Below are 26,647 nucleotides of genomic sequence, written 5' to 3'. Positions count from 1 at the left end.
CCCTACCCCTTGTGGTGTGACTGGTTCCAGAGTAGTCATTTTGGGGTTTTTTTTTGGTGGCTGGCCGGTAAAGGGAACTGAACCCATGATCTTGGGGTTATAAAGCTGTGCTTTAACCAACTGTGCTAACCGGCTAGCCTCTTTTTTTCTTTTTTTTTTTTTTTTTTCCCAGAGTAGTCATTTTGGGAAGAACCGCAGAATGGGAGAAATGGGGGATGGCTCGTTAGCTCAGTTGGTTAGAGTGTGGTGCTGATAGCACCAAGGTCCAGGGTTTGATCCTTGTACCAACCACCCACCAGGGGGGGAAAAAAAAAAAGGAGAAATGAGGACTTGACCTCCAGGGCAAACTAGCGTCTAGGCCCTCTCCAGCTGAAGCCATATGTACATCAGAACCAGGAAGCCAGCATGCTTTATAGTTATTAGTCCCCCTGCTGAGTCTGGTACTCTCCCTACCTCTCACCAAGGTGGAGGGGGGCACAAAGCACCTGCCAAACAACCCTACTGCCCCCAAGTGTTGGGTGGCAGGTGGTGAGGAAAACCTGATGGCTGGGGAGGAGAGCTCGTGGACTCCCTCTGCTGGCCAGAGGGCATTCTTGGGCCGTTGAGCTGGCCCACTGGCCAGAGACATTGCTATGGGCAACTGGGAAGGGCTTGTAGAGGAGTTTTCCGGGTGGGCAGGTGAGATCTAGTAAACCCAGTACAAGACACTGTGTGCTTATACAAAGTATCCTTCCAGGAGCACAGTGGCCAGCCCCAGCAGTGGGATAAGTTTTTAATGTGAGGCAAAGTCAGTCCACAATACAAAAATCTAAAAATCACACCCATTTTCCCCACCTGGCTCCTGGGGAGGGGGATGATGGGGGCTTCCTTTGCCTGCAGGGGATGGGGAAGAGCACAGGAGGGCCAGAGAAGGGGTAAAGGGAAACCAAGGCCACAGAGGTCTGGCTGGGGGGATCCTGCTACCCAATCCCCTGTCCTGGAGCTGCCCTTGGCCTCCTGCACCCTCTGCCTGTGCATGCCTGTGGCAGTCCATCCCCCGCCTGTCTGGTCTGGCCTCAGAGGGTCAGGCACCAGCCGCATCATTTCTCCTTCTTCTCCAGCCCCTCCGATGCTGATGCCTCTTTGGATTCTGTCACTGCCGCTGGATCCTTAGGATTTGACTCCTCATAACTGACCAAAAAATAAGACAATAAGAACACATTAGAGGAGGGAGACAACAGAATTTTTGTTGTTTCCCCATCTTCCCGCATCCCGATCCCAGGAAAACCCCTGGGCACATGAGGAGCATTGGCCTTGCATCCACTGCCCAGCATCTTCTGGTATATGCCCAGCCCCACTGTGTGCGCTCCTCAGACAGGCTGCTGTGCTTTATCTGTGCCCAGTGGTACCAAGCAGCAGCAAGGGCAGTGGCAAATGGACGAGAGGCTGAGCCTGGCCGAATTGAAGCTTCTTGCATGGCTTGCTGAAGAGTAGGAAAAGGGGCAGCCAGGATGAGGCCAGGGGAGCTGGACTGCATCCCAGGGCACACGGCAGGAGCCAACCAGCTCAGCCCCGGGAGGGTGTGGGGGGGCACTGCTCTACTGGCAATTGGCCCAGAGCTGCTCTTGAAGGCAGACACCCTGGCTTAGCTCTTACTATGGGCTTCAGTTATTGAGCAAGTGAGTTCATGCCAAGGACAATACACACATTTCCTCACCAAATCAACCCCATGAGGCAGGAATGTGCCCACTTACAGATGAAGAAAGAAAGGCTCCAAGAGGAAAGTGACTTGCCCAGGGTTATATATATATGGTAAGTAGTAACAGTATCTACTACTGATGACCAGGGCCACTTATATCCACTCTCTCAGGTGAGCCCCATGTTACTGGTGAGGACACTGAAGTTCATGGTTGCCCTGCTGCCTGGTGGTCGTGGAGGAGCTGCCTCCTGCCACCCACCCCTGGCAATGCTCCCTGCTCTGTGCACTGCAGCTGGAGTGTCTGCCCTACCTTGGGCCCCGGGACAGTGGGGGGGAGCGGGCAGGTGGGCACCCGCTGGGCATTACATGGCGCTGGGATTCTGCGGGCGCCGGCGGCGAGGGCCAGCTAGCTTCTGCTGCATGGAGTCGGCCAGGCTGGCAGGGGAGCCCGAGACTGTGGGGAAGTGGGTGAGCCTCGGGGTATGAGGCAGGATTTCCGCCGAGGACTCGTAGCTGTGTGAGAGACAGAGACAGAGAGACAGAAAAAAGAGATGGAGGGGGAAAGCCTAAGGGAGGATAGAGACTTCCTTTCCAAGGAGCAGGGAGCAGAACTGTCTTCTTTTTAATTTACCTTTGCACTTCCAGACTTTGTGGAGAAAAGCCGGTATTACGAGGAGAATACAAAAGAAAAGGTGTACCTACATAAGGCACACTATGCAGCTGGGCAAAAGAACAAGGACGCTCTAGATCTGCATGTGCTGCTGTGGACATATCTCACGGATACACTGTTCTGTGAAAAAATCAAGACACAAAAGTCCCCGAGACTGCCACAGTCTACGCACGAGCACGTATATGCACACTTGCTTTTCGGCACACAGTGTCTCTGAACGTCCGTGTAACAGAGCTGGCCTCTGTGGGTGGCTGGGGCTGAGGGTGTTCTTCCCACAGCTAACGGAATTTTGAACCATGTGAATGTGTTACCTATCTAAAAATAAATAAATGAATACAAAAAGGGGAATGCCATCAAAAGGGAAAAGTAAAACAAAAGCTAAGGTTGAGAATCAGGGCAGAGAGATGGACAGAAAGAGGAGAGACCACCTGCTTTTTCACCTCAGCCTAAGAACCTCCGGTGGGGCTGGAGGGCAGAAAGGTGGGGCAGGGTTCCGGAATGGCAGAACATTTAGGGAAACCAAGCGGGGGTAGTAGGGAGCACCTTCTGCCCTGGCTGGGGTTTTCAGAGCTTCACCTGGTAAGGACACAACAGGACCAGACTGGGAGCTTACCCCAAGGGGTGGGGGTAGGGGGTTGTGAGGCTGGATGAGAGTCAGAGGAAGGGTGGAGGGTAGGTGCTGAGCTTAGGGCTCAGGTGCCATGCCTGTTCCAAAAGCTCTCCCCCCCTCCACCCCACTTGCCTCAGAGACCACAGGGCTTTGTCAGGCCAGGAGGTATAGGCAGGCAGCAGGCTGGGAGCTGGGGATTCTAGGCAGGTATGGGGGAGGGGTGAGTCACAGGCTCCCCTGCGGGTAGCCAGGTGCACAGGAGGCCCTGGCTTGCTTGAGGGACAACTTGGAGGCCAGGCAGGTGGGGCTGGGTGGAAGGCCCCTGAGTGGGCAGCTTTAATCGCAGCTGGCAGCTATTTCTAGGTCCCTGGCAGGCAGGGTCGGTTGTGCTAGGGAACAGACACCTGTTGGAGTCACGCAGGCCTTGGGGTATGGGGGGGCTGTGCACAGGGTGTGGCAGGGGTAAATATGGCTGTGGGGAAGCGGTATGTGTTCAAGTGAGAGACAAACTGAGATGGAGAGAAAGCAACTTGCCGTGAGTTACAGCCAGAGGCAGCTGAACAGGGACTGACACATGACATATTAGCAGGGACCCTTTTTGTCACACTAGGGTATCCCACATCCCCAGTTCTATTACTCACATGTGGAAACTGAGGCAGGGGGTGGGGGGAAAACATGCCTGAAGTCAGCTGGTGGCAGAGGTAGGCTGGGAACTCAGAGCTCCTGAGAGTGGGGCAGTCCAGAGAGGAATCCACACCCACCATTTCCTTCTTAGACCCAGCTGGCATTTGGGTGAGGAACCTTCCCCTGGGCTGCCCCCAGGCCTTACCCTCCCCTGGTTCCTGGCCCAGGGAAAGGTTCCCGGCCCAGGGAAAGGTTCCCGGCCCAGGGAAAGGTTCCCGGCCCAGGGAAAGGTTCCCGGCCCAGGGAAAGGTTCCCGGCCCAGGGAAAGGTTCCCACTGGTGCCTATGGGCCAGGCACCCATGTGCTAGCGGAAAGGGCAAGCTGGTGGCTTGAGATGTGTACAAACACTCCTGACAGCCTCCACCAGCTGTCTGCAGGTGCATCTGTGCCCCTGAGACTGTCTGCCTTACCTGAACATCTCTGTCACTTCTCCCTTGGCCAGTGCCACCAGGACAGGAAAGCCAATGCAGGCGGGGACCAGGTACAGGAGGGCAGGCTGTGAGAGGACACAGGCTGGTGAGGCAATGCTGGGTAGAGTGCCTGCTCAGCGCCACGCCTAACACCCCAACCCTGTCCTGGGAATGACTGACGGACAGCTACTGGCTCAGGTTCACAGGGCGAGTCCAGTGGCGGAGCCTAAACCCGGGGCTACTGACTCCCAGACCAGGCCTGCTCCTGCCTGGGAGGGAATGCAAGAAACACAGAGAAACCCAAGTATGCAGAGATTCAAGGGTTCCAGCACTTGAATCACCTGGGACGCCAGTTTCAAAATACAACCACCTGAGTTGGTCCTCTTCCCAGAGACTCTGCTTCCCTAGGTCTGGGGCTGGAAGTTTGCATTTTAGCAAATGCCCCAGCAGATGCTGTTATAATGACGATGATGACATAACTGCTGTATATGCAGCACTTGCTGCAGCCTGCATTAAGGTGTCTTAGTTGGTCACTGGTTCCACCAGGATTCACATCCAAGTGATCTGGCCCCCAGTGTCTATGCTGAGACTACTGGCAAAGCTGGGTTTGGAGAAAAAGAGAATTATACTAAGAGCCCCTGTTCATGGAGCACCCACTGCAGGCACTGAGCTCAGCCCTCCCAGGAGTACTTCAGCCCATCTCCACATCCCTTGTGACGGTCCTTTTGTAGAGGAGGAAGGCTGATACTTTAGGAGGAAGGGAATAGCCCAGGCTTCTGAGGTCTGAATGTTAAACTGAGGACTGAACCTGGGGATGCTAGACTCTAAGGCCATTCTTTTCTTTGCAGCATCTGAAAAGTGGATATCACTCCAATGTTCAACCCTCTCCAAAACCCCAATGCTCTCAGTGGCCTGAAGGCCTTATGAGATGTGACTCCCACTTCCTTCTCCAGCCTCTTTGTCACCTCCAGCCATAGGACTTTTCCACGTGCAGTTTCTGCTGCCTGGGATGCTCCCCCCAACTCTGCAAATCCTCCTCCTCCAGACCTCAGCTCAGATGTTACTTCTGTCAGGAAGTAGCAGGCCAGGTCCCTTTGCTGCACACACTCAGAATCCCCTCTAATTCTCCCTCACAGCATTCCCCAGCAGTTTGTATGGGACATCCTTGTGCCACTGCAGACTGGTCTCCCTCCCCTGCTAGGCTGTGAATTCAATGAATGCAGGGTCCACAGCTGTCTTGTTCACTGCTGTATGTCTGGCACTCAGAAGAGGGCCTGGTAAATACTAAGTGAATGGCTCTTTAACGAGTGCTCACAAAGTTAAGAGGGTGTCTGGGAGATGAATGGAGTGGGTGAGGAGACATCATTCTTAACACAAAGGCAGCCCATGGCCAGAGAACAAAAGAATCCTCCCTCCACTCCCACGAACCTGACCTTCAGACCATTTCTTGGCATTTGCCACGAGTTGGCTGTGAACCACATCACTTTATATATATTATCCTTGACTCTAATAGTACCTAAGTATTAGGATCTGAGTTTTATAAGGATGTTACTGAGATTCACAGAAGGGAAATGATTTGCCCAAGGTCACAAGGATAAGTGGCTAAGCTGGGATTTGAACCTGGGCAACTGTGCTTCTCCAGTAGCATCAGGTCTTTGCTGTGAACTAGGCTTTGAGCCAAAAGTGAAAAAATCACAATGACAAAGGCCCACACCAAAACCTGTGAGAGGCAGCTTAAGTGGTACTAAGAGGAAAATTTATAACCCTGAATGAATTTATTATAAAACAGGAAAGACTTAAAATAATCTAAGCTTTCAAATAAAAAAGGTAGAAAAAGAACAAACACCCAAAAAGTAGAAACAAAATAATGAAAACAAAAGCAGAAATTAATAAAACAGAAAATGAAACAAACACAAATGTATTAAAATTTAATTTCTAGGGGTTAGCTGGTTAGCTCACTTGGTTAGAGCATGATGCTGATAACACCAAGGTCAAGGGTTTGGAACCCTGCACCGGCCAGCTGCCACCAAAAAAAAAAAAAAAAAATTAATTTCTGTCTTCTTACTAGTCAGCCACATACAAAAAAATTAATTTCTGAAAAGTACATAAAGTATATCTCATACTGATCTTATAGGGAACTGAGGATCATAGCAGGGAGAAGGATCTGTCTAAAACCACAGTTTGTCAGGATTTGGACCCAGATTCCTCTGTCTCTAAGCCTAGTGCATCCTCTCCACCAAAGCCAGACTAGGCAAAATATACGGCTTTCAGGGGAAGGTGGGTAGAAATTCAGTACTCTTCCTAGGCCTGCCTCACCTGAGCTGACAACCACTGAGGGGCTCCTTTGGGAGGCAGCAAGTTTGCTATTATCAGAAGATACAAGCCAGTATTATTTTCTTTTCTGTCATAGCATCAGGGAATGTCTCCAAAGAAAATCAGTGTTAAGGATAAGCTGGAATGTATAGCTTGGGGCCGTGAGCTGGAGGTCAGCATTCCTGGCTTTCCATCGGGACTTGGCCTTGCTGTCTGATTACGGCTAAACTACTTCCTTCTCTGGGTTGTCACTCCCTCTGTAAAATGATGTTACACCCAATCTCTCTGAGGGCCTTCCTAAGGGGGCTGCTAGCTCCTGGCTTGGAGTGGGTTTCTGATAGAGGGTAAATGAGTGACCTCTACCTAGGGCAATAGTGGCAGTGGGAGTGCCTGTGTCTTAGACAGGGTGGGGTTCCCCTTGTGTCCTATATCCCCTTCCCAGGAAGGATTTCAGGGAGAAACCCACTTGGATGACTGGGGAGAAGGGTTGGGCTGCTGCTGGAAGGAGCACAGGCCTGGTTATCAGGCTGGGTCAGGAGTTTGGAGCCCAGAGTCCAAGGCTCCGGCAGGGGCCCAGCTTGCCTTGCTGTGTGATCTGGGGAAATCTCCTTTTGTCTCAGGGCTGCAGTTTCCCCACAAAGGAGAGGACCATCTTACTTGCCCCTGCTTCCTGCATGCATGAAAACTCTGAATGGGGTCCTCCTTTGAGTCCAGCTGGGCAGAAGGCAAGCCTGCCACCTGGTGACCACTGGGAGAATGGCTCTGGGCTTGGAATCTTAACATGGGGCTGAGAGCTGGAGCACAGACCTCCTCCAATATATGACCCCCTTGCCAAGTGCATGTCACTCTCAGCTTGCACAGCCTCTGAGGCTGTTTGGAGCAGAAGTGAGTGGCAGGTGGTTTCCCACCAGTTCTTGGTTTCTCCCTCCACCTATGGGTTAGGGGACCTTGGACCTTCTGTAAAATAAGGATAAAAACGGTACTTCCTTCAGGGGAGTGCTGTAAGGATTAAATGAGTTAATGAGCAAAAGGGCTGAGCACAGTGCCTGGCACAGAGTGATCAACACACAGCTCTTGTGATTAAATCAAAGGCAGCTCCTCTGTGGCTGGGGCAGGGAGGGGGAGAGGGAATAGAAACAATGACAGCTAATACTAACTGGGCCTGGTGCGGTTCTGAGCTCTTCTATTAACTCATTTCATCCTCAAACAACTCCAAGCTGGCTATTAATTATTTCTATTTTCTGTTTTTACTAATCGATGAAAAAAAGCATAACTTGTTAGCAACCTGCCTAGAGTCCCATAGTTAGATGGAGTCTGAATTCACAATGGGGCTCCCTTAGCCTCTGTTCTGTACTGCCTTTCCCATGGCCAGGGCTTCAGAACCTGGCCTTGATTTTCATGCTGACTCGGTTTGAATCCAGGCTCCACCACATACTTGCTGTGTGGCACCTGAACTCATTTCCTCATCTGTTCATTACAAGGACTCTCATGAGTACAGGGCCTGGCATGTGGGAAGTACTTAACAAACAGGAGCACTTATTATTTCCAGTGAACAGTAGGGTAATCCTGTCGGCTCGCTTTTCCTCCCAGTCTTCCCCTCTGCAGGCTACACTGATGGCTTCCAACCCTTCTGGCTCACTCTGTGGTGGCCCAGTACCCAGTACCCATCATTCATCTGGTAGGTGGGTGCTGGGCTGAAAACACCTAATACCCACCCCACTCCTGCTCTTCTCCGTCTGCCCCACTACTGAGGCTGAGAAGCCAAACCCTCCCTTTCCTAGATTCTCCTGCTGCTGAGGTGGCCATGTGGCACTGATCTGGCCCATGAGATGTGGACAAAACTCTGCTGAGGGTTCTGGGAAAGTTTCTGCTTCCTGATGAATGTAACAGACACGACTGCTATGCTTTTTCCTCCTCCTTCTTGCCACCAATGTGCATACACTGCCTGGAGCAGTGGCAGCCATGTTGCAACCACAAGTGAAATGCCAAGGGAATCACAGACATGACTGTTCTCATACCACTGGGGAGTGCCTATCTCTGGACTGCTTGCATATGTGACAGATAAACTCTCTGTAAGTCCCTGGTGTTTGCAGGGAAGCATTCCTGACACAGTACAGTCCTACTCACCTGGGCATGCTTGAAGATGTGCATGATGAAGATGGTAAGGCCCAGGCCAAAGATGTAGGCTGCAAAGCTGGTGTAGAAGTAGGTGTGGGTGTTCTTCTTCAAGCTTCAGGGAAGGTGTGGGAAGAAAGAGGGTTAGATGTAGGGAATAGAGCAGCAATATCTCTTGCGAGAACGGAGCTGGGGAAGACCTTGGAAGCTGTGTGTGTGTGCATGGAGGAATGAGAGCTATGGGCTGGCAGTTTGGAAGTGGGTATGCACTGTGGTACAACCCCCAGCTTTGTGTCTTTGTACAAGTCACTTTCCTTCTCTCAGCCTCAGTTCACTCATCTGCAAAATGCAAAGACCATGAGCCTATCTGCCCAATGGCTGTGAATATAAATGCTTAACTTAGAACAGTGGCTGTAAGACTTTAATAAGCATAAAAATCTGGAAAGCTTATGAAAAAGTGCACACTTCTAGGTCCAGTCCCCAGGAAGTTTGATCTAATAGGTCTGGGGCAATGTCAAGGAACCTGCATTTTGAAAAACAACTCAGGTGAATCTGATACAGGTAGATGGTGCTTTCAGAAACATGGATATAAAGGGCCAGCTGGTTAGCCCAGTTGGTTAGAGTGTAGTGTTGATAACACCCAGGTCAAGGGTTTGGATCCCTGTACTGGTCAGCCGCCAAAAAAACCCCCAGAGAAACGCAGATATAGAAACTACAAAGGTAAGTTATTACCTAAGTAGAAGCTGGCTGCATGGATAAAATGCCAGTAGCTTCCCGGAGGTGATTCATCCAAGATCAGCTTCAGAATAGACAAACCACATGCAACCTGGCATTGTCATTACGTGATTTCCCTTTACAATGCCAGCTCCATAACCTCTGCATGTCCCCAGCACCTGGAACAGTGCCCAGCAAGTACTATGGAATCAATTAACATTTGTGGAATGAATACTTCTGATCCCTTTTCCTCCTTGCCCTGGATGCCTTGAGCTGCAAGTGCATTCAGAACTATCCTGTTGTGAGGGTTGGGTTGCGAGTGATTCCCTTCGGGAATGTTGCACCGATTCTGGAATCAGTTTGGGGGTTGGGGGTTGGGTGGGCGGGGGTCTTGCTTATCCTGTGAGCCCAGGCTAGGAATGAGGTTCCACCTCCGAGGGTGCTGGCAGCTGAATCTTTATCTCCAGCCAACGACCTGGGGGACGCTTGTGGGTTTCTCTTTGCATTCCATCTAAACAGCCAGAAGTAGAGCTGGCTGGCACAGACATGCCTCTACTTACAAATTGGCCAGGTCCCTTCCTAAGGCTGTCTGTAAGTCTATGTGTTCATGATGTCCAAAGTGGCACTACACAAATAACCCAGATGTATGAGTGGGGAACAGTTAAGTTTCACATGAAAACTAGATTTCAGTGATGCTCATGCTGAGCTTCTCATTACCACCGTCAACACTATTACTGTTTGTGCAATTATTGGGCATGAGGAGATTGAGAAAAATCCATAAACCACCTCAAAATTAAGCACACACAGAGCAAGCCTTTACTGGGATGACAGCACAAAATGACAAAGCAGTAGCTGGCGCCACCTGCTGGCAGCAGGCCTAGGTGCATTAACTCAGATGTGACTTTTTTGTGTTTTAAGTAGTGATCCAAGATGGCTCCCTTCTCTCCCTTGTACTCACTTTCTACAATAGACTGAAAAGAGTGTGAGTAAGGAGAGGACAGGAAACATTTAGAGTAGCTGGGACACGTTGACTTGATCCCAGGCTGACAGCACTCTCTCCAGATTTTTATGGTAATCCTGAAGAAAGAACTCTTGTGGGCTCAGAAAGGTCAGGCCACTTGCCAAGGTTACACAGTGAGAAAGCACTGTGAGTACCACCAGAACCTTCTGGTTTTAAATCTATTCACTTGTGATTCCTAACTTTTAAAAAAATGCTTTGGCCACAGGCTCTTTGAACACTTAAGAACTTCAAATGCACAATGCAGATAAAATCAGAATTGTTCTGGCTGCTGTGGGAGTAGAGGGTCTGGTCTCCTGAGGTAGTTCCTCTGGGCTTCTGAAAGCCACTGGAGATGTCCTGAAGAATCCCAGCCTGGGGCAGGCCTCATTTGCTTACCTGATGTCAACTCAACTCACTTGCTTACCTGATATCAAAACGCAGCAGCAGGGCAATGAAGATCCCTGCAGGGAGAAAGCCAGGGTTAGAGGATGACAGGGAAGGAGCAGGATAGTGAACAAGTGACTGGGTCCTGGTCCCCAACCTGCTGTTCCCAGTCATGTAGCAATAACTGGGGGCCAAGGGTGTGGCCAACACTTCCAAGTGCCAGTAGAAATCCTGTTTCTTTCTTTCTTTTTTTTCTTAAACAAAGTGGCAGTTTATTTCTCTGTCATGAAAAATAAATCCAGAGCAGTCCACACAGGTGTCCCATGATCCCCAGAGACCTGCTACTTCCAGCTTATGGCTATTCCTATCTTTGTTCCTCCACTATCCTCAGCAGATGGCTCCAACCTCATGGTACAACATGGCAGTTAGAGCTCTAGCCACGAAGTCTTCATTTTGGACTAACTGAAAAGGCAGCTGGGAAATGTAGTCTTCTTCTGGGTAGCCATGTGTCCACCTAAACATGGAGGGTTTTACTAAGGATGAAAAGAAATACAGATATTGGGAAACAACTAATGATCTCTTTTATACCAGATGTATAACCTTGGTTGCTTCTCATTTCCCGGGTTTTCCTAAAAGCTCTTGAACTGTACTAATGAGAAACAGCATGAGAGAGGGCCTTCTGATAGACCTTTCATACCTTTCCACTCCACCCCGCCTTCACTATCTGCCGTCACCAATAGGCCTGACATTCTTTTGTTGCCATTGTGGCTCCCACCAAAATTGAATGGAACTAAACGGAAGTGTTCAGTTTGATCTTCCTGCTCCATTTCTCATCACTTCCCTCAGCCCACCCTTTCTCTAACTGCCCCTCCCCCTTTCTTCTTCTCCTTCTCCCCCTCCAAAAGGTCGCCCTCACTACTCCCAACAAACATGCCCCCCCCACCCCCGCATTTCTCAATGAGAAGTTCCCAGGATTTGCTTTGGCCTGGGACTACACTGAACTGGTACCTCAAAGCACTGTACTGTGTCACACTGGTCTGTCTGCCCGAATGCTGAGTGTATACTAAGTACTAGGCACTATGGGAAGTACGGGGGTAAGCCAAATCATTGCTCCTATAGCACTCAGCCAAGAGAGCAGGGGACAGACATGCTGTGACATACTTCAAATAGTAACACAAATCAATGTAAGATTATAACTGTGAAAAGGTCTTCCTGCATCATGAGAAGGGGGATAATATCCAGGCTGGGGGGTGGGGTGGGAAGAAAAAAGGCCTCTTTGAAGTGACACTTGCCAGAGAGGGAACAGCATGTGCAGAGGTCCTGAGGAAAGAGGGCTTGGGGGATGTGGCAAGGACTGGGGGGCCAGTAAGGCTGTAGCACAGAGCAGGAGAAGCAGGGGATGGACCAGCCATGCAGGGCCCCAAGGGCCATGGGGAAGAGTTGGGCCTTTCTTCTGAGTAAGGGAACATGTTGGAAGAGTTTTAAGTGGGAGAACAACCTAAACAGATTTTGTAAAAGACCCCTGTGGCAGCTGCCTGGTTGCAGAAAAGAGCAGGAACAAGCAGCAGATCATTAGGAGGCTCTGCTAGAGCTCACGGGGGAATGGTCCACTCACTGCACTCCCAGCTGCACTTCAAAACAAAGCCCAGACACCCCAGAAGCCTAAATGTCCTGAGACGCAGCCAGCCAGCCCGGCCTCTGTAAGTTGCACAAACATCACATCTGTCTGTGTGCCTGTCTCCCTCACTGGTCTTTGGGTTCATGCTGAGTAGAGGCTAAGTCTTATTTAGTTGAGGGCAGGCTTTCAAGAATAAAACAATCTGTGCCGATCTGAAAGCACCCCCTGGCAACATGTGATTAATTTTAAAGAGGGAAACAAGTTAATCATCAGTGAAGACTGTAAGTAGGGAGTTGGTGGGTGGAGAAAGCAGATAAACTCTGCCTTTCTCGAAACAAGGCCCAGAACTCAGTGCCGTCTTGTGGCTGAATTCTACAACTGTTCTCTAACTAATTCGGGGGTCAGAGCCCTGCCAGGAGCTTTCACTCCTAATAAGCTCATCTGGTCCTCAAAACAATGCTCCACCAAGACTTGCTGAGAATGCAATCACCTTAAATTTATTGTGACTGCTGAAAAACTTGGGGATATATATATAGGAGTGGGAAGAGAGATGGATATGCAGAGATATCCTGCATATGCCTTAAGCCAAAACTATGAACAGCAAGGACACCAGGAAAGTTTATGTGGGTGCTTGTGACAGACCATCCCTTGGAGAGTGAGCCAAATGCTTTACAGGACTCAATTTCTTTGATGGAGCTGCCTTCTCCAGGAAAGTGAGTCTCTCTGCCTCACTGCACTGAAGATTATAGAAACACTTGGGTTCAAGCCCACACCCTCTTGCCCCTATGGCCTTAGCCGAGTTGAACAATCTCTTTGGACCTCAGTTTCCTCATCCGTAAAGTGGAAATACCCTCTACCTCATAAGGCTGCTAGGAGTACTAAAGATAATGTATAAAAAGCACTAGCACAGTGCTTGGCACACAACAGGTGCTTGATAAACGACAGCTGTCCTGATTATCTTATTATTGTTACTGTTAGAGCAGTTCTGCACTGTAACCTCTTTTGCAGTCACACAGACCTGGTCTGCTCCACCTCTGTACCTGTCAAGATGAGAGTAACAGACAGAAGGTTATCAGACTTGCTATACTTCCTACACTGGAAAATAAGCTGGCTTTTAATTTGCTCCAGATTTCTTTTAAATGAACTTCTAACCGTCTGACTCTGAGTTGCTGAGACTAGGGGAACAAGTGTGCCCTTTGGGTGTTTGCTGACCTATCACCAGGCCCAGATCTGCAGACACACGGCATCTGAGCCTCAGCCACTTTATTTGCCCTCGGAGTGGCAGCTCGGCTCTGCCCTTAGTCTCCTGACTGGTACTGTGGGTTGCTGGTGCCCCAAGGTGAGACAAGGCCATGGACGCACAGGATGCATGCCCATGCTTGGGACTGTGGACAAGGGGCTCCTGGGCCAGTATCCACAAGCAAAATGATTAGCACCCACACCTACCAAACAGGAGGTCAAAGGCCAGCTTGTGCAGACAAGCAGGTGTGCACGCACATGTCCCTTTGCCAAGTGTGCAGACACAGGAGCCTAGGTGTCCACACACAGAGTATGTTCTCCCTGGAGCCCTCTCACTCAGCACAGGGGAGCAGCAGCAGGGGACTACGGCAGTCATAGTACATTGGTGATACTTGCAAAAACTGGGGTGTGTGCGAGGTGTCAAGTTCCTTAAGACTGTCATGGAGTGTGTTCTTTCACAGTGTATTCTCAGTCTGTCATTAAACTTTCATTTTTGTAGCTCTTGAGTAACGTCTACTCACCTAGACCAGAAGCTCCATGAGGACAGTCTTGTTCACTGCTGTCCCTCTAGGGCTCAGCTCAGGGCTTGGCATGACTAGTGCTCCATAAATGTGTATTGAGGTGGAATCCTTCACCAAACCCTGGGCTGACCCAGGGGTGGGGGTTTGAAATCACCCAGCCTAAGCTTTTCTCTTTTCCTTCGGGTAAGGCTGTGTTTTGTAGTAATCCCCCTTGCTCCAGGGAATACCCTTTCCACCCCTCGTATCATGTCCCTCCCACCTCTGGCAGGGTTACCTGGAATGACGATGTCTCCGAGTCCCAGCATGGCAAAGTTGTCTGCTTCGAGGCCTTTCTCCAGCAAGTCCTGGGGAAACACCACTGCAGGCAGAGGCAGGAATGTAAGGAGTTGGCTCAAGTCCAGCTTACTCTGACTCCTAGCCCCCTACCCCTGTTGTATGAAACTCACACATTTCTGTTTCTGGGTGGGGGAATGGGGAGGTGATAGGCTGAAGGGCAAGGTCTCCATCTGGAATCACAGCTGGTCAGAGCAGGGAGGAATCTGGGGTCATCTAGGCCAACGGTTTAATGCCTTTATTGAGCTATAACTCATATACTATACAATTTCAATGCCTTTTTATAGGTACAGAACCCTATGGTTAAAGGCAATCAACTCTAAAGCCCAGTATATAAAAAAAAGAGCCACCCAGTGTTGACATCTAAAAGGTTCTCCATTTCACTACGACAGGGGTAAACAGATGGTGGCCCTTGTTCTGAAGTGGGGTGAACCTGACCCACAGGATCCTCCTGTATAGTCATTCATCATTCAATGATATTGATGCATTTGGAGAAAGGCGTCATTAGGCAATTTTACTGTGGTGTGAACATCAGAGTGCACTTACACAAACGTAGATGGTATAGCCTGCTACACACCTAGGCTATATGGTACGGCCATTATAATCAAATGGGACCTCTGTTGTATATGTGGTCTGCTGCTGACCAAATTATCATTATGTGGTGCATGACTATTTGCTGAGGGAGAAAAGGTCACACACCTGTAAATTCCCTGCTTAAAGCCTTTCACTTAGAAATCCTGCTGGACGGCTTGTTTGGATATATACAGATTAGGGAGAAATGCCTCACTCTGTCCAGTTACAGCAAGAGGGCCTTGCAAGCAGAAGAGCAGCTACAAGTGGGCTTTAGGGTCTGACTGTGTGGGTTTTTTTTTTTTTTTTGTGGCTGGCTGGTATAACTGCGTGGGTCTGAATCCTGGCTCTGCTGTGACTTTGCACAGGTTTCCTAACTGCCTTAGTTTTCCCACCTGTGAAATGGGTATAACAGAATTGGTATATACTCACAGAGCTGTAGTGAGGATTAGATGATTTGCAAACATTATTAACTGCTACCCCACACCCTCTTTACTAACCTAGTTCAATTTGGTGTGAGGCAGCTTTCGCAGGGGATGAATCGATCAAGTACGATATAAGGCTTAGCCAATCAGGACAATCTTGTTCCCGAATTCTGACTTCCCTTGCAGCTAGGTGTGGCCACATGACTTAGCCCTGGCCAATGACACATACGCACAGGTACAATAGAAGTTTTGGGTGAGCTTGTGCTTCCCTAATAAACACAGCGATGGTCTTGCCCTGTCTGCTGCTTCCTGCCTTGAATGTGCAGTGCATGATGATGTGCAGCTTTCCTCATTCGATCCTCTCAATCCTCGTACCATTCACTTCTGAGCAGCAGAGACCACTGTCTCCATTTTACAGATGTGGAAACCAGGGCTCAGAGAGGTTAAAGTCTCCTCCTCAAGACTACACAGTCAGCAAGTGGGAGAGCTGGGATTCAAGCCAGGCAGCCTGACTTCAGCATATGTGCACTTAACTATTCTGCTTTTCTGCCTCTGAGCTCTAGTCCTGCCAGTAGAAGGCAATGGGTCTTCTCCCCAACCCAGAAAACCAGATCCCAGGCATCAAAAACCAAATATGACAGAATCATTTCCCTGCTCAGAGCCTCCTGATGGCTCATCCACTGCCTATTAGGCAGTGTCCAAGCTCCTTGAGGCACAGTGTCCTCGGCTTCCTTAAATCTGGCCTCAGCTCCTCTTTCCAGCCTCTTTCTTGCTGCTCCTCTGAACTCAGCCATACTCCCTCCCTGACTCTGCTTCCTGGGCCCTTCCATACATTTTCCTGCCTCCAGCCTCTTGGTGAAGCTGAGGTTCTCTTTCAAACACCCATACTGCCCCTGCATGCTCAATAACTGTGTTACTTACCCTTCATAACCCAGGAAAGCTTTTCTTGACACCTTGGCTGGAATCTCTAGGCTCCTACACCCCATGGGCATATCCATCAAAGGACGGGAATAACTAATGTTCTGGTTTGCCCAGCATCTGTTCCCTTGCTCTGGACAACTGCCCTCCCCTTATATACTTGGTTCTGAGGGGCTCCCAGTTCAAACACTGCCCGTGGCACTGGAAAAGGGCAGTGCCCCAGGCCTGTCCATCACGATCCTCCAACATCCTGCTGGGGAGATGAGGACGAGCCAGGCCAGGCCCCACAGATTTATTTGGGTTAAAGTTGAGAGAAAGTTGTTTTCCTATATGGTCACTGAGCTGGGACCACAGAATTTAGGAGGAGTTTGTGGCCATGACCTCCCCACCACCAGTGGAGAAAACCTGTCTGCAGGGATGAGGATGAGACCCTGAGAAAGACAGCTATTTCTTGATTCCCTGAGTTTACTTCACTCCGACTGCCCACTGCCATAAGCCCACGCTTCCATGACATGCACTCTCTGGGAACGGCCTTCCTACTAGTGCCCTCCTCTTCTTCCTTGCTATTATGCCCGACTCATCCTGTCCCCCTTTGAGGTTCATGATCCCAAGAGGTGATTCTTGATTAGTCTGAGTCTTAGACTCCATCCTAATCATGTGTTTCCATTCCCCGTTGCTAATGAATGGTTCGGACTTGGGCCCTTGACCCAATTTTGGCCAATGAAATAAGAGTGAGGCTGCAGGGGGGAACTTGATGAAATTCTCTGGTGAAAGGGAGACACATGACGGTACCTCAAAAAGTTCATGAAAAAGTAGAACTGAAAGATAACACGAATCTTTCCGTGAATTTTTTGAAGTACCCCGGAAGTTTCCCCTTTTTGCCTCTGGACATGGCTGTGTGAGGAGTCTCAGTGCTAAGGAACTGTGGCAGCCATCCTGGGACCATGAAGGGATGAGCTGAGGGACAGGTGGACACGTGGAGAACGGTGGGGTGGGAGGACTGAGGTAACCTTGGTTCTTGGTGACTCCATTGAAGGTCATTAGCCCAACCCTGAGCTGTTCTACTCCTGTGCTTGCTGTACTGTGATAACAAAGTTTCCCTCCTATAGGTGGACTCTCTAACACTTATAAACAGTGGTTGCACTGAAGAACAAAACCAAGGCAGTGTGAGATACAGAGGACAGTACAGGTGCTGAGGGCATCCCAGTGAGGAGTACTTCAGGTCTCAGGGTGGAGGTCTCCTCTTCTGGAAAGCCCCGGCATGCCTCACCACGGACTGCTTTAAACGCATCCCTTCTGTGCTTGCTCATCTCACACCACACTGCAGTGTGACCAAGTGGCCAGAGGCTGGGCCTGGGCAGGTAGGCTACTGGTGAAAACAGCCAGATGAATCAGTGAGGAGAGGGAAACCAGGCTGGAGAGATGCATGAGAGCTCGGAGGAGGAAGAGGTGTGTGGCGAAGAGCTAAGGGAGAGGTACTCTCCAAAACAGGGACCAGGAGGCCATGGGCCAGCAGAGGGGGGCAGGGGGGTTCCCAGTGGTGGGAGTAGTCACTTACATTTTATTGGTGCCTCAAAGGACTTGGCCACTGTCACCATCACGTTGGTGCCAAATACCTAAAAGGAGAAGAGAGGAATCTGGAAGGAAGTGAGGGGCTGGGAGGGAAAGAATCGCTGTCCCTAGGCTTCTGGATGTGCTGCTGCCTGAGATCTGCTGGGAGTGGGGCAGGGAGCTGGGAGGGGCTCCAGAGCAGATGGCAAGAAAGAGGGGAAATTTAAAGGAGTATGGAAAGGACCTCTGATGGCCCAAGCCAGGTAGTCTGTGTTTCTTCAGGGTTCTGCCCCTCCCAAAAGATAAAAGTCCTCTACCCCTCTCAAGGGGAAAAGAGGCTGCCTAGGGCCAGGGAAAGGGTGCCTGAGTCAGGCTGACCTCGATCTCTCCAAGATGCCTTGCAGAGTGAGTGTGATAGGTCCCTTAGCACAGCTGGCCTCTGTCCTCCCAGGTCAGTGCCCTGGTTGGGCCCATTCAACAGCATTCTGCCACCCCTGCCTGAACTTCTCTGAGTCTCGACTCTCTTGCTGAGGAGACATGTGATTAAGTAATAACACTGTCAGGGTCATTGTGAGGAAGAAGACACCAGGCAGCGTGGACACAGTAAGAGGTGGCATCTGCTCTCTCTGGCTACTTCACAGATGATATCGGAGAGAACCTGTTTTGGGGTCCTGACTTCCAGTCCAAGGCAGTTGCTGTTCAGCAGATGACTGCCACTTGGGCCAGAGAGGCAGGAAAGTAGGAAAGTGAGGGGGCCCCAAAGTTGGACATCCTTGGTGTCCCTGCCTGACTCACCCAGAAGACATCGTAGATGAAGAGTCCACCCAGCAGGATGCAGCCAGTGCTGACATTGTTCAGGTGCAGGAGCTCCACCCCATTAAGGGAGAAGGCCAGGCCAAAAAGGTTGTTGGCAATCCAGTGCTGGGGAAAGGTGGGAGTGAGACCAGCTCTCTGTACTCCCACCCTGCCCTGTCACCCCAGGCTCTGGCTACTCACCTTCCTCAGCAGGTACCAGACGCCAACAATGCTGCTCAGGCCCAGGCACACCAGGTCCTTGGTGTCAAACTCATAATTGATGATCTCTGAGCAGAGAGGCCGGGTAAGTCCACTCCCCGGGGCGGGGCTGCCCCTCCCACCTGTCAGCCCCTGGACGGAGGAGGGCATGGCTGTGGGCACTGTCAGATGCCCTCAGGTTGGGGGGCAGGGGAAGGGTCAGCCTCAGCCACGCCACACTGGTGGGAGTTCCAGGATGGGGAGAGCTCACTGGAGCCACCCTAACCCTTCCAATTTCCTATAAGAGGGAATGGAGGCCCAGAGAGAATACAACCCTGGAACAGGGTCAGTGGGAAGTGGTCTTTGGTGTTGGAAACATAGGCTCTGCCACTTGTAGCTGGGTGACCTTGGGGGAGGCAGTTCCCTCTCTGAGCTTCAGTTTCCTCATCTGTAAGAAAGGGATAACAGCACCTCCCTCACAGAGCTGCTGTGAGCAGATGGTCCTTACAATGCACTCAGCACAGTGCCTGGCACACAGTGGGTGCTCAATCAATGCCAGCTGCCTCTGAGTCTAGGTCTTTAGTAAGGTCCTAGTTCATTCTGGAATCTTTCTACTTTGCCACGAAAGGAATCAAGAAGGTTGCTGGCAGCTCTACCTCACTAGCATAGGGGGAAGAAAAAGGTGATGATGGAGGCCTGCAAAAAGGCAGGAGGAGTCGAGTCCCTAAGGCTGCTCTTGAGGGGAGCCCTCGGGTAGAAATCCTAATGTCAGACCAATTCTTGATCGCTCCCAAGTTTCCTAATGTGGAAGCCCAGAGAGATGGTGGAGCTTGTGCAGGGTCACAATGCAGCCACTCCTTTCAGATCCAGAGTATGGCAGATTGCTGCTTGTCCTCTAGTTTCTGTTTCTCTTCTGTGGTAACAGCACCCTGATTTTTTTTTTTTTTAAAGCATCTGTTTGGTTTACTCAGCATAACCACACTGGCACTGTCTTCATACTGTCACACACAGATACAAACACACATACAACACAATATCCATATTTAGGCCAAGTTCATTCCTTCTGAGGCTCACTTATACGTCTTCATGTGCCACAGCCCATCATTTAAATAATGTATATTCTCAATGCCAATTCCTTTGTTGACTTTCTCGATATCTTCTGCAGACATCTTCATGACTCCAACACACAGCGCATGCTGTTTTCCTTCTGCCATGACTGCAACAATTGTGTTTACTGCTGCAGGATAAAGCTTAGCTCCAGGAGAAGTTAAACCTGGACACATGATATTTGCTCCACTGAGTACAAATGTGATGGCTCCTTTATCCACCTGCTGGTGTGGCAGGATAAAAGGATATTTGTGAAGTAACCTTAGGGTTGGATAAAAAGGCCCCTTCCTTCGTCTAAAAAAAAGTAATTCTCCATTTACTGTAATGATTTCTGTATGTTCGTGGCATCGAACTATTTTGACAGATTCCTTCTTAGGCATAATTTGGTTAAGCCATGGTTCAATACCTGAAAACTGCTCTATCAGTTGGTTCTTAATCCCCTTAATAACCGAGGTTTTCAGCTGGATGAAACTGGACACATCCTCCTTTTCATCAAACTTCTTGAACATGATCCCGGGTGAAAGGGCCGGAATCAGAAAGAAGTTGAACCACCAAGTGTCCGGCAGATCCCGGCGCTCGAGCTAGTCCGGATCGGACGGTTGAAGCCGTTGTCGTGAACCGGAAGGCGAGACAGCCAGTGCGCCTTACGGCTTCGTGAAATCGGACTACTTCCGCTCCTCCTCCGATGCCGCGTGGAAGCTCGCCTGCTCTCCTCCGACTACCGGTTCTTCTCCAGAGGGGGTAGCGGAAGGGGCGGGACTTAAGGAGGAAGGAGCCATACAGCAATTCTAGCTGCAGGACGGGAAGAGTAGCGGGGTGTGTCCTCATGATTTCTAACTGGACACAGGACCGATTTGATCATGGCCACGTTTTCCAGCTTCCCCTGTAGCTAAATGCGCCCGTGATATGGATGCCTCTCCTTCCTTCTGGCTGGAATGTGGAGCGATGGTCGCCATCCTGGAGTCGAGGGCCACCCCTGAGTATGGCGGAGCACGAGACAGATGAGACGTGGGACCCTGAACTCTATGGTGCACGCTTTATCTTTTTTTAAAAAATAAGCAATCATTTATTTGGTACAGATGCATTAGAGATGAAAAAAGGAATCCCGTGAAATCGCCTACCTCTAGGGACAAGGCAGAATGTGCTAGGCACCAGTGAGAGTCCATTCCACAAGCTTAGAATTTTACGTGAGAGAAATACCTTCCATTTGGTCAAGCCATTGATAATCTTATGTAGCATTCGAACGCATATCTTAATAAACCCACAAACTCCAGCACCCCCACCCCCCTTCCTCAGTTTTCAATTTTTTTTTTTTTCTTTAAAGATGACCGGTAAGGGGATCTTAACCCTTGACTTGGTGTTGTCAGCACCACGCTCTCCCAAGTGCGCTAACCGGCCATCCTTATATAGGGATTCGAACCTGTGGCCTTGGTGTTATCAGCACCACACTCTCCCAACTGAGCCATGGGCTGGCCTGGCCCAGTTTTTATTTTTTTAAAACCATGGACCATCCTTTTCAAGGCTTAGGCAGAAGAGTAATCACACAAATAAGAAACACGATAAATATACTCAAGACAGCCAGTTTTTACTGAGTGCTTACTATGAGCCAGGCAGTGTGCTGAATGCTTTCCACTCATAATTGACTTGCAGTCCTAACAACGTGCCTATGAAGGAGGTACTAGATTATGACTTTCATTTTACAGATGAAAAACAAAAACAAAAACAAAAACAAAAACACCTAACAAAAATACCCAATGCTCAGAGGTAAGGCATTAACCCAGAGCCTCATGTCTAGGTAACAGCAGAGCTGGGGTGTGAACCCTGGCCGTGAGATCCTACAGCCCACCTTTTCCATCACTCATCCTACCGGAGAACTCCAAAACTGGAGAGACAAAGGGGAGTGGAGATAGAAAACACTGAAGCACCCTATAGGGGAAAGTGGGCAGTACTGACCTTCCTTGTTCTCCCCAGAGCCCTGTGTGAAGAGCAGCTGGTACTGTCGATTTGGGAAGTTGGCTGGAAAAAACTTATTCATGAACGGGCTGGAAGGAAAGACAAAGCAGGTCGGCAAACAGAGCCCCCATGGGCAATCACAGACCTACCCTCTTCCCCCAGTACCCATTTATAGCTGTCATCTGGCACCCTCACAGCTGCCTTGATAGGTAGGTGCTACTGTTCCCACTCTACAGATGTGGAAACAGAGGCCCTCAGAGCGTAGTTAGATAAGGGATTTGCCCAGGGTCAACGCAGGGAGCCAATATCTGAGCTGAGACCTAGGTCTCTGGACTCCTAGTAATTTCCTTACTGCCTCTTTGTTACCACCAAAGAAATACAAAGCAGAGGCAGACAGAATTTCACGTTAAGATAGTTTTTGGGAGAGCAATGGATTCCAAAGTCTGGCCCATGCACCACCTGTATGAGATTCTGTTGTCAAGAAGCATATTCCTGGACTCCCTTCCAGATGGATCAAGCCAGATGACCTGATAAGTCACCCCCACCCCACTCCATGACTTATTATTTTGCTCCCCAGCAACAGACCTGAGAATTTTACAAACTTGGCTGGAATCAATCAGCTACATGAATCACAGCCTCCAGTGTGAGATCACCCTCATATTCACTCCTTCCATGTGGCCTCTGTTGCTCAGGACCAGCTTGGCCTTGTTTCTAGAAGCATTCCCTCTGATTACCCAGCACACCCCACTTCCTGGCCAGGCAGGGAATGGAGAGATTAGCAAACCAGGGCCTCTTGGTCCAGCCTGGTCCCGGGGGTGGCAGTACTATGGAGCAGCTATAAGTGCAGGTAGCCCAGCTCTGAAGCCTGTTATGCCCACACCAGCCGTGTGGCCCTGGGAAAGCCGCTCCAGTGGTTCAGTCTCCCTGGGCATCAGTGTCCTCACCTGTAAGTAGGGATAATAATACCACCTATCCCAAAGGGTTGTGAAAATATGAGAAGGCAGGTGAGATGCTTAGTCCAGCACTGGGCCTGCAGCTGGGATGCAAAGAATTGTGAGCTTCTGCCATTATGGCACACTCCTCCAGAGCATGAGCTTGAAAGCATTTGACAACAACAGACTGATAAAGACTAATGAGGTAGGCATATCCAGAAATGGTCTTTCCAAGTGATAGATAAATGGAGGCAGGCCAGGAGTACCCAGGTCACAGTGGTAAAGGCAGGAAAATGGGAGCTCTCTCTTTAAGACACTGGTAGCTTACAGAAAGATGCAGATTCAAGAACCATCTCTGGGCCTCAGTTTCCCCACTAGTCCAACAGCCAATCCCCCCCAGGCTGCAGGGCTGTGGTGTGAATGAAGCTTTGTGAACAGAGATGTGGCAGGCACAAGGATGGAATCAGAAGTAGGCTTCCACAGCAGGTCTCTGAGGAGGTGGCAGGCAGACGCTAGGTGGATGAGGCTGGAAGCTATTTTCAGCTCAGTTTGCTGAATCACTTTTGCGGGACTCTGAAGCCAGGGTGTGCGTAGGTAAGGGCAGAGGCAGAGAGGCAGCCTAAGCCCTTCACTGCAGTATGGCCTCTTCCTTCAGAGCTTGGTGCTTAGCTTCTCAACGAGCAGAATGTGATGGGTAAGAAAGTGCATTTGGAAGCTAGCAGACTTCCTGGATTCAAATCCCAGCTCTGCCTCTTATTAACAGTGTGATCTTGGGAAAGTTACTTCACTGCTCCCTGCAACTGTTTTCTCATCTGAAACACTAAAACAATACCTTTCTCATAGTGTTATTAAGAGGATTAAATGAGTGCCTGGTATCCTGTAAGCTTAAATGCAGCTTCAACTTCAAGTCTTTAGACTGATGCCTTTGTTACTCTGAGAAAAGAGGGCTGCTGGATAACACAGGGGAAGAGTTAAGCGACCTGGCTGGTGTGGGTCTGTGAACTTGAGAGCAGGAGCCCTGTCTCATCACCCAACCCATGCCAGGCCTGGTGCCTGGGAAGTGTCTGGTAAATGCTTGCTGGATGACTTTGAATGCAGACTTTTGTAGTAGGCAGAGATTCTTTCTGGTTCTCAATGGCTCAGGTCAAACCTAAAGGTCACTGCTTCCCACTGAGAAACCACATCCTGGTGCCCTTCTCCCCTGGGGGTAGAAGGTAAGGGTCAGTGAAACTGGTGATGTGGCAGATTTGGGCCTTTTGGGCCCTTTTTCCTCTAAAGGTCAGCTGGGAAGGGCATGAGCCCAGTCAGAGGTGATAAAAACAAGCCAAGGCTCCCTTGGCAGGGAGGATGTCTGGGATTTGGCTTGGGCTTGAGTCTTGGTGATAGTACAGGGTGAAGGCAGGCTGTGGCCCCTACCTTCCTCTAATACCCAAAGCTGTGGTTTATTCCCAAACTGCCCTGGGGAAGGTAGAAGGGACCCTAAGAGAACCTCAGCCAACCACGGGTCTACTGGGAGAGGGTAGCCAGCCCGCCCTCTTTAAGCTCTCCCTTCCCCTTCCCTTTTGCCAAAACTGGAAAGACGACTGGCTCTGGAGTCATAGACCCAGGCTCAAAACCTCCCTCTGCCCTTCTCAGCTGTGAATCTTGGTGGTCACATGACCCCTCTGAATCTCAATTTCCCAGTCTGGTAACTTCGGACTTCCTTGATTAGATCCTGAGGAAGGTTTGACTGTAAGTTTGTGGATATAATCAGCTCATCAAAATTCTAACAACACTACAGACTTTCTTTGAGAAAGTATTTAAGAAAACTCAGTTTTGGGCTGGCCGATTAGCTCACTTGGCAGAGTGTGGTGCTACTAGCCAACTGCCAAGGGGGGGGGGGGGGGAAAAAAAGAAAACTCAATTTAATTGAAGAACAAAAGTCAATTTAATTCTTGGATCAACTTTCTGAAAAGCATGATTAAATTATACCTTTCTCCTTTTTACTAAAATTATTTTCATTGGATTCAGTTCTTTTCCAAGTAAATTTTACAGTAATGATCTCATTCATCTGACAGTTTTTGGCTCTATCAAATTTTTTCAGTGGACAGGTTTGGCATCTCTTCTGCCCATGGCCATCCATTATTTTTACAAGGTCTGATTTTCCAGGGTGAAATTTCATTGCTCTAAATTTTATTAAGAAAATGATTCTTCTGTTAGTTTCTCTAGTCACTAACAAATTTTACTGTGTGCAAATTTTAGCTGCCGTTGGTTTTATTTTCTGTTAATAATATCTATCACTAAAAATTATGAATTGATTAAAAGACAGACAATTATTTCTTGGCTAATCTATGAGAAATTTGGGACAATGTCCCTCAGTTATTATTCTAAAAGGAAAAAAAAGTCTTTGGTATCAAAATGATAGAGGTTCGAAATATCCTGCTTGGGCAGATGGGTAGGGATAAGATCTCTCTTGCAGGGTTGTTGAGATAAGATGAAATAATCAATTCCCCAGCACATGGCCTAACAGTGGCTTTCAAAATGTACTTAGTTCTCTTACTCTGAGGTGGAGGTTGGGCTATGGGGAGAACTCACAGATGCTGGGGTGGGATGGGCTAGAGTTGGGGGAAGGATCCTAATCAGCATGGGAAAGGAGGGGACCCAGTGCCTGGAAATGACCATTCCCACCCAGGCCCATCATGAAAGGACAGGTCTGTCATGTGAATAAGGATGACTGAGCCTGCCACTATTTTGCTGGGTACAAGTCACTCAGGTTCCCTGGGCCTTTACTTTTCAGGATGGGGGGCTGAACCAGAATCCTCCCACGCTAGCTAGAAGAAGATTCTATGGGTGAAGGGTCACTGAAGGTGAAGACTACACTGAACTCAGCCAAAAGACCAGAGTTGAAGTCCCTACTATGTAACCTTGGCCAGCTACTCAGCTCACTGTGTGTTTGGCACTGTGCTCTAGGTATGTTACAGACAGCGGCTCGTTTGATCCTTCTCACACCTCTATGAGGAGGTACTTGTAGTCTCTGCATTTTATAGGTGAAGAAAGTGATGCTCAGACAGCTTGAGCAACTCACACAAATTACAGAGCAGGGGCAGAGCCAGGCCTTGGTCCTAGGGCTATCTGCCTCTTAAGCCCATGCTCTTGACTGACAGCGTGCGTAGAGGAATGAGGCCATGCTTACCTTGGCTTTCAATGCCTTTGTAAGCAGATCCTGCTTCTCCTCTCTAGCTTTCTGACTATGCTGGGAAGATCCTAATTGTGCTCTCAATGTGCACAGACTTTCCAGCTCCTGGCCTGGCCTCTCCCTCCTTTGCACCTCTTTCAGGTTTCCTACCCTTCAAAGCTGAGTTCAGGTTGAGTTCCTTCCTTCTGGGAACTTTCCCTGCTCTGCTGGCTGTCCTTGGTCTATCAATGGTTTGGTTCTCAAACCAAGGCTGTACCACCTCAAGGGGGCAGATAGAAACATGTTGGGACATCTTTGTAGTCACAAACTGGGGGCACAATTCCCATTTGGTGAGCAGGGCAACCATGCCAACTGTTTGCAATGCATGAGGTAGTCCTGCATAGTGGAGAACTGGTGTGTCCAAAATGCTTACAGCAGAACCCCTGTGGAACACTGTCCTAGATCACTCATTGCTACAGAACTGACATGAGTGTGTGGCAATCTGAGCAGGGTGGCAGTGGGAGGAAGATGGGCTCTGGGGCCACACAGAACTGGGTTTGAATCCTGGCTCTGTTGCTTATCAGCTGCGTGATCCCAGCAAATTTCTTAACCTCTCTGAGCTTCAGTTTCCCTGACTGTGAGACAGGATTAAAAGCAAAAGCTAACCATGTAAGGTTGTCTGGCAGGTTAACACAGGTAATGGTAACAATAACAACAGCTAACTTATTTTTTTTTTTTTTTTTGTCGTTTTTTCG

At 49.5% G+C, this 26,647-nt stretch overlaps 2 protein-coding genes across 4 annotated transcripts in view; both read right to left on the bottom strand.

The window, feature by feature from the left end:
* Positions 1-739: 739 nt before the first annotated feature.
* Positions 740-26,647, bottom strand: part of HM13 (histocompatibility minor 13) — a 42,628-nt gene continuing 16,720 nt past the window's right edge. The window contains exons 4-13 of one of the 3 annotated variants that reach the window (XM_063091614.1): positions 21,807-21,895; positions 18,750-18,835; positions 18,549-18,674; positions 17,761-17,818; positions 14,231-14,314; positions 10,619-10,655; positions 8,493-8,595; positions 4,053-4,138; positions 2,045-2,191; positions 740-1,170 (exon numbers count right to left, since the gene is read on the bottom strand). In XM_063091614.1, the coding sequence (XP_062947684.1) occupies positions 1,080-1,170; positions 2,045-2,191; positions 4,053-4,138; positions 8,493-8,595; positions 10,619-10,655; positions 14,231-14,314; positions 17,761-17,818; positions 18,549-18,674; positions 18,750-18,835; positions 21,807-21,895 (907 nt within the window). In that variant the 3' untranslated portion in view covers positions 740-1,079. Of the gene's footprint in view, positions 1,171-1,988; positions 2,192-4,052; positions 4,139-8,492; positions 8,596-10,618; positions 10,656-14,230; positions 14,315-17,760; positions 17,819-18,548; positions 18,675-18,749; positions 18,836-21,806; positions 21,896-26,647 lie in introns of all 3 variants that reach the window. The other 2 variants (XR_010022989.1, XM_063091626.1) reach the window with 2 other exon arrangements.
* MCTS2 (MCTS family member 2) lies at positions 18,930-20,680 on the bottom strand. Its single transcript, XM_063091637.1, has one exon. The coding sequence runs from the start codon at positions 20,360-20,362 to the stop codon at positions 19,817-19,819; it is 546 nt and encodes a 181-aa protein (XP_062947707.1). The 5' UTR covers positions 20,363-20,680; the 3' UTR covers positions 18,930-19,816.

The sequence above is a fragment of the Cynocephalus volans genome, chromosome 1, assembly GCF_027409185.1.
Source record: "Cynocephalus volans isolate mCynVol1 chromosome 1, mCynVol1.pri, whole genome shotgun sequence".
Classification (NCBI taxonomy): Eukaryota; Metazoa; Chordata; class Mammalia; order Dermoptera; family Cynocephalidae; genus Cynocephalus; species Cynocephalus volans.
This window is presented reverse-complemented; position numbering and strand designations above follow the sequence as displayed.

Coding starts and splice junctions, on each gene's coding strand:
- MCTS2 (XM_063091637.1), bottom strand. CDS start 20,362: ATGTTCAAGAAGTTTGATGAAAAGGAGGATGTGTCCAGTTTCATCCAG.